The sequence below is a fragment of the Sphaeramia orbicularis genome, chromosome 5 (assembly GCF_902148855.1).
Source record: "Sphaeramia orbicularis chromosome 5, fSphaOr1.1, whole genome shotgun sequence".
NCBI lineage: Eukaryota > Metazoa > Chordata > Actinopteri > Kurtiformes > Apogonidae > Sphaeramia > Sphaeramia orbicularis.
In genome coordinates, this window is record NC_043961.1 from 49,071,589 (window position 1) to 49,088,965 (window position 17,377).

Consider the following 17,377-nt stretch of genomic DNA (forward strand, 5'->3'; position numbering starts at 1 on the left):
ACCAAAACTATCTACTGATCTGAAATGTTTAATAACTTCTTATGCACTAATCCTATCAATATATGTAAATAATTCAGGTAAAATGTAGGTTGTCATCTTTTCATGGTCATCAGATATGACCCAGATATGATTTTGACGTTCAGAGGCTCCATAGTTACAGTGGAAACACTGTCATCTTCTACAACATTCACCAGTAAAACCCATGGAGCTCAATCAATGACAACAAATGGAGACACTTGTTTTTAAGTTCAGTTATTGGTGTCTTTGCTGAAAAAGTCACTTTTTCTTGAGTTTTCTCTGTTTCTGATATAATAACCCTCAACTTTAATCTGAGCTTTAATGAACGTCTAGATGATCAGTGAATTAAATATTGGAAAATACTTGATATTCACTAAAAAAAAAAAAACCACACAAAATGCAGAGGATAATATTATAAGAAATGTTGATAAATCACTTAAGAAAAGTTAAGCGTAGGGGGTAAAAACAATTTGGGAACTGCCACTTTATTTATGGGTAAAAATAATTAGTAATAATAATTTTTTTTCTTCAGATTTTTCAGGAAATAAAAAAAAAAAAAACAAACAGAAATTTAGTATTTGATTTAGGCAAAAAAGTCATTTTTGTCAAGGTAATTATTTTTGTAAGGTGAAAGTGTAAATAAAAAGTGGATTCTATCTTTATACAATTTTTTTCATAATCTCTATTATATATGATTTTTGTCTATTTATTGACCATGACACAAGCATAATACAGTAATTGTAGTACAGTGCACCGTGTAGCGGTGCTTAACCGTGAACCTCATCAAACTCTACATGAATTACCATCCATTGCCAAAGTGCATTGCATGAGTGAAAGCGATAGTTTTCATTAGTTTCTGGAGCCAAAATAGAATAAAATAGTAGCCTGTTTACTTCATAGCTTTTATAACATTCTACTGCAGGGGTGTCAAACTCATTTTAGTTCAGGGGCCACATTCACCCCAATTTGATCTCAACTGGGCCGGACCAGTAAAATAATGACAGTGAAAAAAGTTGAATTATATTTTGATCAGGTTTACATCTCCAAAGTTTCCCTAAAAATCTGAGTAATATGAACAACTTGAAATGTCTTTAGAAAAACAAGTGCAATTTTAACAATATTCTGCCTCGGTTTATCAGTTTATCATTTACACGTGCATTACAATCGCACAGAACATTTAGTAACAGGCAGAACATTGGTAAAATTGCATTTACTTTTCTTAAGACATTTCCATTTGTTCATATTTGTTCAGGTTATTCACATTTTTTGTAAAAGTATAGCTTGGTAATGTAAACATTTTCATGTAATTTAACTTTTTTACACCAAAAAACAGAGAGAATGTGGTGTTGTCATAATTTATAGATTATAATGATAATATTCTACTGGTCTGACCCACTTGAAATCTAATTGGACTATATGTGTCTGTATGTGGAACCTGAATTCAAATGATTTTGAGACCGTTGATTGTTAATATCTTCAGCGTAATTTTTGCATTTCACACATTCATCCAGCAGGCTGGATTGGACCCTTTGGCGGGCCGGATTTGGCCCCTGCGCCGCCTGTTTGACACCTGTGTTCTACTGCATATCTAACATGTTAACTGTGAGACATTGTCGTCTAAATCCTTCCTCTCTCCCCTTTCTCTTTCTCCTTAAACAGTCCTCGTTTTGCTGATCCTGACCCTAAAACGCCACAGGAAGGGCCAGAGGATGGCAGAGGATGAGGAAGACATGAGAGATAATGTCATCAAGTACAATGATGAAGGCGGAGGGGAGCAGGACACTCAGGCGTACGACATGAGTGCTCTGAGGAACCTCTATGACTTTCCTGAGGCCAAGAGCTGTGACTCTGGGCCGGACATCCGCTCGCTGCCACAGTGGATACAGGCGAGCAGGGTGAGCGGTGGCGGCGGCAGTGGCGGCAGCGGCACAGAGGGAGCGGCGGCGGCGGCAGCATCAGACTTCTCCTTATTCAAAGGCTACATCCGGAAGAAGGTGGAGCAGGCCGATGCTGACCTATCTGTGCCACCATATGACTCCTTCCAGACGTACGCCTTTGAGGGCACCAGTTCACCAGCTCTGTCGCTCAGCTCCATCCACACGCTGTCCACCACCTCCGAGCAGGATTTCTCGTACCTCAGCGACTGGGGACCGCGATTCAGGCAGTTGGCAGGCTACTACGCTCCAGGGAACCCTGAAGAAGAAGGGTCCTAGCACAGCTCCTCTACAGACAGACGCTTAAACTCCCCTCTGTCCTCTTCTTCCTTCTTCTTCTCTGCCTCTTCTTCTCACCCTCTGGCATTCCTCTGAATTCATCAGAGCCAGCACTGTGCTTGCAACAAAGACAGAGCACCGCATCTTTATCTCTTTGAAAAGAAACTACCGGTGTTGAAATTTTAACTTTGGAAGATTTTTACACACTTCTGTTTGGTTTTTGTGAGAGTTTTCAGACTTACACACTGCTGGAGGCTCTTTTGATGGTATGAGAGAGTGGAACGCAAAAGAGATATCCAACCAACACATTGTTTAAAACAGATGTTTAACCTTATCTCACATCATAAGCAGAAACCTTTATTTAAGCTATGAGACTGTAGTACCAACACCGTCAGATTACACCACCCAACAGGGTGATATGACGAGTCAAACCATGCCAAGGCAAACTGTCTGAAAAACATGTATTTATTTAAGGGGGAAATATTTATGTATTTATTTGTTTTTATGTATTTATTTATTTATTTACACCATCGTCATCACAGTAACTGCATTAGTGAACTCTGAACTCTTCAGTGCTAAAGATAAAGTGAGAGGAAGAGGACATTACAGAACCTGTGAGACAAAAAGAAGAAGAAAGACGATGAAGGACTACAGTGGCATTACTTTACACAATACTGACACAGAGGTGACATCTGAGTCACATAAATATGACATCCTTGGAAATATTTGTATTTATTTTCTATGACCACTTTTGTAAAATAACTAATTTAAGATAAGCAGAAGAAAAGCAGAAACACTACTACAAGGGTACTGGGTAGAGCGTACCTCCGCCAAGACCCCACAGTTCAGTAATCCATTGTCAATCAAAGGGAAACACAAATATCCAGGATCTGTTTCTTTTTCTAGATATGCTCCAAGATGTGACGTTGCCCCACCTATGAAGGACATTACATGAAAATCGGTGCAGAAATTTGATCGACAAACAAAAAGATATGGGCAAAAATATAGGCTTCTTGGTGGAGGTTATGAAAAGTGCAAACAGATGGAGTTACAAAACTGGAGAAGAAAAAGAGTTACCCATTTAAGTTTGTATTGTCAAGACTGACATACTTTTGCTGTATTTTAGTGATTTCTAAATGGGATTTTGGAGGTCACAAAACAGGACTATTGTGTGTTAACAATTTCTTTTCTTCTCCTCTCCACAGCCAATTGTAAGGCAATAAGGCACAAACCGCAACAGTGATTTAAGTTTAAACAAAATGACTGTTTCGTGGAATTGGCTGGTGGTCAGGTTGTCCTACTCGGAGCCAATCCGCATTCCAGATTTCTGTGTGAATGTGTTCAATATGTTCAACTGATTTTATATCCTGAGATGTTTCATTTTGTTTTTGATATTTCTCTTTGGGGTGGGGGGTGGGGGGGGGGGGACTCGTGACATCTGAGTGGTTACAAGTGAAAAGTTTAAAGGTGACACATGTTGAACGGACTTGTCACGTCCACCTGATATCTACAACCTATTCAATGTTGACCTTAACTTGCAAATGTATGGAAATTACAAAAAAAAAAAAAATAAATGAATAAATATTTAATTTTTTTGGTAAAAACACATCTCGCTGTGTGAAGTAAACTAAATTACTCGGTAAATTACTCCGATATGAGATCACAGTGATAAAGTAAATAGAGCATCTGTGTTGCTAATTATTGTTTGCCACTTGTTTGCTGGAGATGTCTGCTGAATTATGAATAATTGTGCAACTAGCTTGTGTTTACACCAGGGGTAGATTCAGAGAATAGTCCTAGATGGAAACAAACAGACCATGTGACAGGCCACAGCAAAAACAAAGCCTCTCCTCTCAGCGTGTCTCCCTTCTGGCTGCCTTCTGCCAAACTACTGTAATTGTCATAGTCACCGGAGAATTACGAAGGCACATGAAGCCGCTTTCATCTTTATGATCTGCTGCTAAAATGGCCAGTCAAACAGAAGCTGGGATTCACATTCAATTGCTTTCATAACAGAGTTTCAAAGAATATCTCAAACGCATCAGCTATTTCTTTTGCTTAGTTGCCACCGATGTTTCAAGCAGAAACGATCTAAACAAAAGCACTCCGCTCTTTCAGTGATCCAGTGTGGGAGTTTTACCTCAATTAACACATTCAGGTTTTTCTCACCTTACATTAATGCAGCCACTCCAACACTGTGAAAATAAATATGCATTTCAGGGTATGCTAATTTCAGACTGGTTAAAGTGAAGAAATGTCATGTAAGGAAACAAAATTAACAGTCACATTTTTCGTATTTTACCATTTATATTCCTTTTCTTCAAGCTAACACAAATGTATGAATTTAACCCATAAAGACCCAAACAGCCCCTGACGACCAAAACCATCTACCGATCTAAACTGTTTAACTCTTTCATGCATACTGGTCACTACAGTGGACAGTTCTTCTCCAGCTGTTCTCTTGTATATTCACAGGTTTTGTTGTTTTGGTTCCATTTCAGCCAACACAGTGGACGCTTACGCACCATCCCATACACTGACATTCAGACCATTACTGTAATTTTGCTGTTTTTGATAAACCTGATCTGCAATAACATGTTTTAGTGTAAATCATTTGCCAATTGCAATTAGACTATAAGAAAAACAATTTTCTTAAAGTTTGTTTTTTTATTTCTTTTTTATTTTTTTGCATATTATCTCCATGAAGTGAGTAACAACTAGTCACATAAGATTAGCTGCATTGAAAATGTCTTATTTTATAACTGTCACACAGTACATCACTTTCTGACATACATGTTTCTTTGTTTCATGGTTTTTCTAACTCTACGAAAAATATGTTCATTAAAAAAATTTCAATCGCATTGTTTTTTTTTTTTTATGCCTAAAGAGGAATAAAAGCAATCAGGTAAAAAAAATTTTGACTAAGGTTCTCATAATTCATGCATGAAAGGGTTAATACATCTAAATATCAGTACTTGTAAATCAGGGGTGTCAAACTCATTTTAGTTCAGGGGCCACATTTGGCTAGATTTGATCTGAAGTGGGCCGAACCAGTAAAATAATAACATAATTATATATAAATAATGTCAACTCCAAACTTTTCTCTGTTTTAGAGCACAGGTGTCAAACATGCAGCCCGGGGGCCAAAACCGGCCCGCTAAAGTTTCCAATCCGGCCCGCGGAATGAATTTGCAAAGTGCAAGTTAGGCCATCAAACTCATAAATAATATCATAACCTATAAATAATGACAACACCAATTTTTTCTCATTGATTCAGTGCAAAAAACATTAAATTATGAAAATATTTACATTAAGAAACTATTCTGTAACAATAAAATGTGAATAACCTGAACAAATATGAACAACCTGAAATGTCTATGGAAAATTAAATGCAATTTTAACAATATTCTGCCTGTTACTAAATGTTTTGTGTCTTTGTAGATCTGATCTGTAATGCACATGTATAAATGATAAGTCGAGGCATAATATTGATAAAATTATCCTTACATTTCTTAACCAATTTAATTTTTCAGGTTATTCACATTCTTTTTGTTTGGATAGTTTGTAAATGTGCATAAATTGGCATAATTGAATGTTATTTTTTGCACTAAAGCAATTCGGAGTTTATTGCCTATCATGCTATTATTTTACTGGTCCGGCCCACTTCAGATTAAATTGGGCTGAATGTGGCCCCCGCAAGAAAATGAGTTTGACACCCCTGCTTTAGAGTGAAAAAAGTCAAATTACATTATGAAAAGGTTTACATCTACAAACTATCCTTTCTGACAATGTGAATAATATGAACAAACTGAAAAAATAAGTGTAATTTAAACAATATTCTGCCTCAGTTTATCGTTTACACATGGACATTATAACTTACAGATCACAGTGGATCTACAAACACAAAACATTTAGTAACAGGCAGAAAATTGGTAAAATTGCACTTATTTCTCTTAAGACATTTCAGGTTGTTCATATTTGTTCAGGTTATTCACATTTTTTTGTGAAATTATACTTTGTTTTAGTGTAAACACATGAAAATATTTACATTTACAAAGAGAACAAATTAGAGTTGTCATTATTTATATGTTAGTATGATAGTATTTTACTGGTTTGACCGACTTGAGATTGAATTGGTCTGAATGTGGAACCTGAACTAAAAGGATTGTTAATATCTTACTGTAATTTTTTATTTCACAAATTTATCCCAAGGGCCGGACTGGACCCTTTGGCGGGCCGGATTTGGCCCCCGGGCCGCATGTTTGACACCTGTGCTGTAAATAATTGGTGTAAAATGCAATTTGTTGTCTTTTCATGGTCATCAGATATGACTCATTTGGACGTTCAGAGACACTGTAGTAAACGTGAAAACACCGTCATCTTCTACAACAGTGATTCACCAGTAAAACCCATGGAGTTGGAACAATGACAGTGGATGGAGACACTTGTTTTGTGTTCAGTTATTGATATAATCATAATAATCATAATAATGATAATACATTTTATTTGTATAGCGTTTTTCGTGGAACTCGTAGACACTTTACATAAAGCAGATACAAACAGAAACCAAACACATAAAAAAAAAAAGATTAAAGCAGGTGCAAAAGGCAGGTATATGAATATAAAACAGTTAAACATTAAAAGCAATCTTAAATAAGTGAGTTTTTAAATGGGATTTGAAAGTGTTGAGGTCGGAGTAGTGTAGGATGGTAGGTGGGAGGGAGTTCCAGAGGGTTGGAGCAGCAATAGAAAAAGCTCTGTCCCCCCAGGTTTGGTGCTTGGTTTGTAATAGTGGAGTGAGCAGAGGAGGATCAGAGGGTGCAGGAGGGGGCATGGGACTGAAGTAGGTCGATGAGGCGGGGTGGGGGGGTGGCGTTCCTGCTGTTGCTGTATCTTTACTGGAAAAAGTCAGCTTTTCTTAAATTTTCTCTATTTTGATATAATAACCCACAACTGTAATCTGATCTTTTATGAACATCTACGTGATCAGTAAATTAACCCTTTCATGCATGAATTATGAGAACCTTATTCAAGATTTTTTTTCCTGAGTGTTTTTATTCCTCTTTAGGCATGAAAAAAACAATACGATTGATTTTTCCTTTTTTTTTTTTTTTTAATGGACCTATTTTTCATGGAGTTACATAATTGTCGACTCAGCTGGACACCATGCGTTTAATTTTTGAAGCAAAGAAACATGCATTTACTGACATACTGTGTGAAAACTATGAAATAAAAGCATTTTTATCGTCCTGAGACCCTGCAATGCATTTTTGTCCTCTATAGGGGACAAAGGTTTGACAGTTTTACATTAAAAAAAAAAAAAAAAAAAAAAAAAAAAAAAATGCTGTCCATTGCAAAGGACTTTCCATTTAAAAAAAAAAAAAAAAATAGATAAATAAAAAAAAAAAAAAAAAAAAAAAGTATCTAAAAAAAAAACCCCAAAACTGTTGCATTATGCAGTTTCCAATCAAGACAATTGTTTAATGGAAAAAAGCTAAAATTTTCATTTTCCTGGGTCTCAGGAGATTAATGCAGCTAATCTGATGTTTTCTCACATTGTAATATACTGTAATACTAGTTATTACTCACTCAGATAATATGCAAAAAAAAAAAAAAAAAAAAACCCTGTAAATTACAGTCTAATAACAATTAGCAATCTATTTAGATAAAAGAACAGGAAAGTTACAGTACTGGTCTGAATGTCAGTGTATGAGATGATGCGTAAGCGTCCAATGTGTTGGCTGATATGGAGCTAAAACAACAAAATCTATAAATATACAAGAGAACAGCTGTAGAATAACTGTCCACTGTAGTGACCAGTATGCATGAAAGGGTTAAATGTAGGAACATACCTGATTTTCACAGAAAAAAAACATGAAATAGAGAAGACAACATTATAGTAAATGGTGATAAATCATTAAAGAAGGTTAAATATAGAGAAAAAATTCATTTGGGAGCTGCCACAAATGTAACACTTGGTCCTTATGGGTTAATTTGTGTATCTTTGCCTTAGAGTGATGTTGCCATCAATTACTAAAAAAATTGTATCTGGAAAAAAAAACCCAAAACTGTTGCATTATGCAGTTTCCAATCAAGACAATTGTTTAATGGAAAAAAGCTAAAATTTTCACTTTCCTGGGTCTCAGGAGATTAATGCAGCTAATCTGATGTTTTCTCACATTTTAACATACTATAATACTAGTTACTCACTCAGATAATATGCAAAAAAAAAAAAAAAAGCTCTGTAAATTACAGTCTAATAACAATTAGCAATCTATTTAGATGAAAGAACCGGAAAGTTACAGTAATGGTCTGAATGTCAGTGTATGAGATGATGCGTAAGCGTCCAATGTGTTGGCTGATATGGAGCTAAAACAACAAAATCTATAATTATACAAGAGAACAGGTGGAGAATAACTGTCCACTGTAGTGACCAGTATGCATGAAAGGGTTAAATGTAGGAACATACCTGATTTTCACAGAAAAAAAACATGAAATAGAGAAGACAACATTACAGTAAATGGTGATAAATCATTAAAAGAAGGTTAAATATAGAGAAAAAATTCATTTGGGAGCTGCCACAAATGTAACACTGGGTCCTTATGGGTTAATTTGTGTATCTTTGCCTTAGAGTGATGTTGCCATCAATTACTAAAAAAATCGTATCTGGAAAAAAAAAACCAAAACTGTTGCATTATGCAGTTTCCAATCAAGACAATTGTTTAATGGAAAAAAGCTAAAATTTTCACTTTCCTGGGTCTCAGGAGATTAATGCAGCTAATCTGATGTTTTCTCACATTTTAACATACTATAATACTAGTTACTCACTCAGATAATATGCAAAAAAAAAAAAAAAAAGCTCTGTAAATTACAGTCTAATAACAATTAGCAATCTATTTAGATGAAAGAACAGGAAAGTTACAGTAATGGTCTGAATGTCAGTGTATGAGATGATGCATAAGCGTCCACTGTGTTGGCTAAAACAACAAAACCTATGAATATACAAGAGAACAGCTGGAGAATAACTGTCCACTGTAGTGACCAGTTATGCATGAAAGGGTTAAATGTAGGAAAATACCTGATTTTCACAGAAAAAAAACATGAAATAGAGAAGACAACATTATAGTAAATGATGATAAATCATTAAAGAATGTTAAATATAGAGAAAAATTCATGTAGGAGCTGCCACAAATGTAACACTGGGTCCTTATGGGTTAATTTGTGTATCTTTGCCTTAGAATGATTTTGCCATCAATTATTAATTATAGCCTTCAGCCTGACAGCGTATTCTACCTGATGACCAAATGCCTTTGCCTGCGCGGGTATACACAGATGTAGGTCAACATGAGCGTCACAGTCACAGTCATTCATGGTGAAGTGGACGTGCACGTGCCTTTAAAGAATCCTTGTGCAGGACAACGTCATCCCCATGGCCACAGGTTATGTGAGTAATGCTGTGAAAGCTGAGGTTAAAGGGTAAGCAGATATTTAAGGCTCACTTTAATCCTATTTTCCCTGTAAGCAAGGCTTCCGCTCATCTTTCATCATTGTCAGAGAGACAGTGATTTCATGATGACCTGCGCGCGCAAAATAGGAATCTGCTGGCATGAATCAGAACAATTCACCCAAACTTCAAGGGCGGTATGAGGACATTCATTAGTTATGCAGATAGATGTTTGGTGATTGACAGTTCTCTAGGGGGATAAATGTGTGCACATGAAATAAATCTCTCCTTCTTTTCTCTCTGTTCGTTCTTGGATAATGACAATTGATTAAACATTGGGGGGGGGGAATAAATATGTGTGCCGCAGAAAATATCAATCATAAACAGCCTAATTGCTGAATAGCTTTAGTTATTTAGTTTTCAGACATGCCCCAAACAAAGCTTTCACCTTCACCAGGGTAACAACAAATTCATTTGCGGAAAACACAATGCAAAAGCATACTCGAGTGTGTACCACAGCAAATGCAAATGCAGCACTCTGATCAACTGATTTAATAAAGTGGGATGACTATTATATTTAGATGGCCATTGACTCTTTACAAAACTACTCTCAGGTAAAGGACTGCAGGTGATTTATTCACAAAACGATACCTTTTTTTTATGCCGAGCACATCACGCAAACTTGAATAATGAGGATAACTTTTGTTGTTGTTCTGTGACTGTGTTTCATCTTGTAAAGATTATTCGGTTTATATATAAATTGAATCAAAGAAACACTGATTCCATTTATTTGTTTGGTACCTTCTTGCAACTCAGTAATTCCTGGAGTTGAAGCAGCTTGTAGTGTAAGACGTCGTGACAAGGGTATAAAAAAGGGATAAAGGCGTTAAGTGAAGATATGCTTCCATTTTATAAACCACTTATCTTGTTTAGGTCGCCTCAGGTAGCTGTCTATTCCAACATAACACAAAATACAACAGCGTCCAGGCGATCACAGGTTTACCACATACTGTATAAACTATTTAGAGTTTTCACTTCACTAGACTTCCATGTGTTTAGGAATCCTGAATGATAAGATAAAGGATCGAACAAACAATACACAGAAAGACGCCTGTGGTCCTGTTATGTTGGAACAATTTTAAAATGTATATATTTTACAGACAGTGCCACCTCCAAAAACAAAACATTTAGATGATATTGATTCTGCTTTTCCCACAGCTCCTCAAGCGCTGCTACAAATCACACAGGCCCTAATGGAAAAAGCCTGATCCCTTCTTTTAATGGTAAATGATAGACTGACCAGAGGGGTCCTGCTGGAGGATCAGAAGCTATGCACTGGCTCACAGAGGCATAAACTAAGTGAGGTGTTACCAGGTTTGAGCCACACCTGGCTTTAAAGCAATCAGTGGAATTTAATTCAGATTAGTGATGTAGCTTTTTGCCAACTGTTGATGTAGCAGATGGACCCGATAAATACTAGGAGGTGGTAACCTAGACCAGGGGTGTCAAACTCATTTTAGTTCAGGGGCCACATTCAGCCTAATATGATCTAAAGTGGGCCGGACCAGTAAAATAATATAAATAATAGGATAAGAAGTTAGTAATAATGTCAACTCCAAAGTTTTTTTTTTAGTGTTTTTGAGTGAAAAAAAGTCAAATTCCATAATGAAAATGTTACATCTATGAACCGTACTTGAACATAACATGAACAAATATGAACCTGAAAATTCTAAAGAAAAATCAGTGCAATTTTAACAATATTACGCCTTAGTTTATCATTTATACATATGCATCACAACGTACAGATCACAGTGGATCTACAAATACACGAAACATTTAGTAAGAGGCAGAATATTGGTACAATTCCACATACTTCTCTTAAGAAATTTCAGGTTATTCACATTTTTTGCTAAAGGCTAGTCTGTAAATGTAAACATTTTTGTGTAATTTTACTTTTTTTTTTTTACACTACTACAAAGAGAAAAATTTGTAGTTTTCATTATTTATAGGTTATTATGATAGTATTTTACTGCTCTGACCCAGTTGAGATTGAATTGACCTAAAATGATTTTCACATCCTTGATTGTTAATATCTTCTTTCTAATTTTTGCATTTCACAAATTCTTCCGAGGGGCCGGACTGGACCCTTTGGCGGGCCGGTTTTGGCCCCCGGGCCGCATGTTTGACACCTGTGACCTAGACAATTAATCCCTATCTGTTAGGCTAAAAGTAGTTTTAAACACAATCTCTTTAATATCACACATATAGTGTTACAAATACTGCTGATCCCACTGGAAATGAACACTTCATCTGTGATCAATATGCAGAGGTGGGACCAAGTCACAGTTTTGCAAGTCACAAGTAAGTCTCAAGTCTTTGTCCTTACGTCCTGAGTCAAGGCTGATGAGTTTCAAGTCGAGTCCCAAGTCCTAAACTTTGACTTTCATGTCCTTCGAGTCTTTTTAACAGTAATAATATATTACATTTAGATGACAGATCATATACAGGGTGGGGAAGCAAAATTTACAATATTTTGAGGCAGGGATTGAAAGACAGTGTATGACCAATTAGTTTATTGAAAGTCATGAGAATTTATTTGCCACAAAAAAATTTACATAATAGAAATTTTTTTTATTCTATGTGTCCTCCTTCTTTCTCAGTAACTGCCTTCACACGCTTCCTGAAACTTGCACAAGTGTTCCTTAAATATTCGGGTGACAACTTCTCCCATTCTTCTTTAATAGTATCTTCCAGACTTTCTCGTAATAGTTTTGCTCATAGTCATTCTCTTCTTTCCATTATAAACAGTCTTTATGGACACTCCAACTATTTTTGAAATCTCCTTTGGTGTAACGAGTGCATTCAGCAAATCACACACTCTTCGACGTTTGCTTTCTTGATTACTCATATGGGCAAAAGTTTCTGAAAAGGTATGGATAATAGTGTTAGGTATGATTATGACATCAATATATGTTTGGTTTCAAAACAATTGACGTAGTGCCTGCTGAGAAAAAACAACTAAATGTTCATTGTAAATTTTGCTTCCCCACCCTGTACACTTTTTAAATTGGCATCTATTTATCAAAACACGTTTGATAAAATAAGTGAACTGACAACATGTACAAAATGTACAAAAACAAAGTGCTGATTAGGGATGGGAACTGATAGGATTTTATCAATATCAATGCCACTGTCAATTCTTCTTACCAATCCAATTCCTTATCAATTCTCCTATTGATTCCTGAGTGTTTTTTGAGTTGGGAAAAAACTAGTTGGACAGGTTGTAGTGGACTTTGTTTGACCATTTTCCATATCAAATCATTCCCAGTGTCATACATATACACCACTGTACACACACAAACAGAAAGTGAAACACAATCATATTTCTCTGAACTGTTTAATGAACAAATGTAAATATTCTAAAAGAATGAGGATTTTAAAACATGTTAGGGTGATCTGATCCAGACTGGTCAGCTGTGTTGGGCAAATAATTTTTAAAAAGTAATTAGTTATAGTTACTAGTTACTTTCCCAAAAAAGTAATTGAATTAGTAACATAATTACTCCTTCATAAATGTAATTAGTTACCAGGGAAAGTAATTATTGCATTACTTTTTTGAAAAACCTTCAAATATGTAAAAGGAAACTGATTTTTGAGCGTGTTTCATGGGCCAGTTCCATAGAGTAGAACAGCAGACAGGTACTGAATACCATGACTTTGGTGAGGCTGGGGTCCACCAGGGCCCGGCTTTTCCATCACATAGGAGGATCTGCATTTATAGGAAGAAGATATTCCTCCAGTTAATCCCACATCTCCACTTTTTTCAGTTGCTCCTCCCTTATCCAGCTGTAAATGTCTCCAGTCCAGTCAGTCGGACTCACCGGTAACTCCTCCCTTAAATTAGCTGCACACATAGCTGCATTCAAGTGAAATGATGTGCTGTGGACAACTCAAACACGGACATGTCATTAGTCGTTCAGGTGAAGGCACCGTGGATAAGTCAGACTTATGGTACACACAGGTGAAGCATGAAGGCAGTGTGGGCAATTTGAATATGAGAACAGCTCGTAGACGAACGGGTCGCAATGAATCGGTTCTGATTGTTCATTGAAAAGAGCTGTTCAAAAGACTCAGTTCATCCGTGAACATCACACCTCTCGTGCCTGGCTGAGCGAGCCAGGACGGATAACAGCTGTTAGATATCAGTGCATTATAACGTGCCACATTTCACTGCTGGTAACGGTGTTGTATCTTTTCAAATAGTGATACATTAGATTACCCGTTACTGGAAAACAATAAGTAACGCCACTATTTTTAACGCCGTTAATCCCAACACTGCTGGTCAGTGGTGGCACTCTTGGTGTAAGAGAGACAAACCACAACAGGGGCATATGGTCATGTCCCAAGACCTGGGACTGGGACCCGGTTCGTGCATACCACGACACAATGTAGGGAAAACCAGAAAATGTTGTGCTGGGAAATGAGAGAATCGTTAAGAAGAACTGATAACAGTGGAGGTGTACAATTCCAATGAAACTGATCAACTGGAACTAGTTCTAAGTCGGAACTGGTTTTTCATTCCCATCCCTACTGCTGACAGGTCACACAAACACACAGAGGCAGAGAGAGACACAGGTGGATTGCATCCCTCAGTGAAGGAGGTATGAAATGACTTGATAAGTACACTTTTTTAATGACACACTTTTTAATCTTAAAGTTTTAGGTAATGTATCAAGTTTTTTCAAGTCATAAGGCTGAAGTCTGAGTGAAGTCACAAACATTGGTGTTCAAGTCCAAGTCGCAAGTCGTTGCAAGTCTATTTACATTTTGTCGTCGAGTCTAAAGTCATCAACTGAATGACTCTAGTCTGACTTGAGTCCAAATCATGTGACTCGAGTCCACATCTTTGTCAATATGTAACATTAACCCATGAAACCCAGTGCTACTTGTGTGACTTTTCACAAATGATTTTTTTTGTTTTGTAGATTTAACCTTTCTTAAGTGATTTATCACCATTTATTATAAAATGAGCCTCTGTATTTTGCAGTATTTTCAGTTTAAATGTATTTTGCATTTCTTCAATAAAAATCTGGTATTTTCCGATATTTAGTTCACTGATCATGTTGATGTTCATTAAGATCAGATTAAATTCAACGGTTATTAAAGAAAAGTGTAGAAAAAAGTGATTTTTTTTTTTATCAAAGATATCAATAACTGAATGTAAAAACAAGTGCCTCCATTTACTGTCATTTATCAAACTCCATGGGTTTTTTTTTGTGAATCACTGTTGTAGAAGATGACAGTGTTCTACGTTCACTACAGAGCCTCTGAACATCCAAATGGGTCATACCTGATGACCATGAAAAGATGATAAATATTTTACACCAATTATTTTCATGTATTGATAACATTAGTGGATCAACAAGTATTCAACATTTTAGATCAGTAGGTGATTTTGGTCACTGGTGGCTGTTTGGGTCTTTATGGGTTAAATTAAGTGATCCTCTAGCAAACCACTGAGGCCCAGATGAAGGCGTCTTTCTTTCTTTCTTCCCTTTCATCCCTTGTGAAAATGTTACATCTAAGGGATGACAGGCACTTCTGTGAGATTCTGATTAATGTATGATTTAGTTGTCCTAGCACATATCACCAAGAATCATGTTACAAAATCATATCACACTATGACTCATATGTGGACTCTGCATTACAATTATCACATTCATCTTAATTGAGGGGTTAATATTCATACACACAGTGAAAGTTTTAATACATTTTATAGATAAAGCCAGAGAATCGTGTGATTATGGAGGTATTTAATATAATGATCTCTCTCCTTTACCTGACACCTACTTTTCAATGTCACTGCAGGTAAAGTGGAAATATTTTTGAAATTACGTACTTTTAAAAATATGTTTCTAATGACTCAGTCTCCAAAGTTATGTATGTTTTTCTTTTGCATTTACTTGCATATATAAAGGGTTTCTTTGTGTTTCTGGTGAGTACTAGTGTTCTTATAAATATATTCAGGTGGGTATAGAAGTCAAATACAGTTCTAAATAGTTTTCTGGAATTCTCGCTCAGTTCTAGCAAATAAAATAAAAACTGATGATAAACCGACTATGTGAAAACACTGCTGTAGCTGTTTGTTAAATTAACTGTTGACCACTGCATATGTTTCTGTTATTATGACCAGAGGTGATTCTAATTTCTAAATTCACAGGTAACAATTCTTCAAATTCAAACTATAATTGTTCTTTTTTAACATACTGTTCATTGTTTACAATAGGACCAATGGAACAGCTTCAACAGAGGATTTGACTTGTACTACACCTGCACTGGCTCCTGAAATTATGTTCAAATCTCATAAAACTACTTGGCTACACAGAGATGAAACACTTTAAAAAAACACTCGACATGTAGCCCAACAATTTACAAAAACACAGCCTACTAGTTTAGACTCCAAATTTTTTGACATCTAAATATCATACTTGTTGTATTTAAAGGTGCAGTATGTAGGAATTATGTTCTAAGTAAATATAAAATGGCCTTGACAGTCACCAGACGTTAAGGAATCATGTTCATTTCAAATACTGATATCACTGACAGTAGTTGTCCAGCCAGAATATTTGCATTTGAAAAGCTCAGTGTCAGCCCCTAAATGATGTTTATGTTGTCATTGTGTGTTTTGGTCTGAGGCTCCGCCCATCACCTGTCTTCCAATCACAGAGTCAGTAGCCCTTCAGCATCCAGGTTGCCAGTTCCCACTGCAGCTGGTGCATTTCTGATCATAAATGTCTGACGATAATAAACCTAAAAGGCCTCTTATTATTCCCAAATACGTCGTGACAAAGTGAGAAACAAAACAAGGACATGTATAGGAGATGCTTTTGAAACATGGAGACGGCTGAAAGCAGAGAAGAATTTGAAGACTGACACCCTTAGTTTGACCATCCGGTAAGAACCACTGAGTGCCGGGGCCGCGGTCTCTTCACCCAGGGTCGGGCTGCGGTCTCTTCTCCTGGCCCTGGTGAAGAGACTGCTGGTCCGAGACTGGTGAAGAGACCGGGTACCGGTGTAGGACTTGTCGCTTGCCATGGTAGCTCCGTGTAGTACAGTGTTTTCTGTGGAAGTGACCTCTTCATGTAGCAGTGTGTAATCCAAAAAGGGGGGGGGGGGGCACGTCTGTGGTTCGGCGGGGGGAAGGGGTCAGCCCGTTTCTTATAATACTGTGGGGGTGGGGGGGTGCTCATGCTGGATCTGACAACCCCTAGTCTGGGGGGAGGCGGAGAGGATACCACGCTCTACAGTATTTTGAATGTGATTGCAGTATCAGTTTAGACCACCAGTTTGTTCCACTTACCACTGTCTTGCTTTTTTTTTCTCCTCTTCCTCTTTTTTTCCCTTTCTTTTCTCAAACCTGGATGGATAGCTCCTTTTCATTTTCATTTTGTGGTTCCCTTGTTTTCATTTGTTTGTTATTGAAAATCATGTGCACACTTTTGCAGCATGAATTAAGTCAGGACAAATGTACGTTCAAAAATGTTTTGCCAGTAATCTAGTTTAACGTTTGTAAGCTCTCGTTCACCATCTACTGGCCTGGGGGCCCCTAGCGGCTGCCTGCCTGACCTGTTGACAAACTCTGCCTCTGGTTATGACTATAGACTGTATATAATTAGTGGACAGAGGATCCCTGATGTTACCC

General features: G+C 36.8%; 1 protein-coding gene across 1 annotated transcript in view; it reads left to right on the forward strand.

Moving 5' to 3' along the window:
• Positions 1–3,218, forward strand: part of cdh22 (cadherin 22) — a 269,721-nt gene extending 266,503 nt beyond the window's left edge. Inside the window, exon 14 of the mRNA XM_030133936.1 lies at positions 1,678–3,218. Coding sequence (XP_029989796.1) covers positions 1,678–2,231 — 554 coding nt within the window. The 3' untranslated portion in view covers positions 2,232–3,218. The remainder of the gene's footprint in view (positions 1–1,677) is intronic.
• The last annotated feature ends 14,159 nt before the right edge of the window (positions 3,219–17,377 follow it).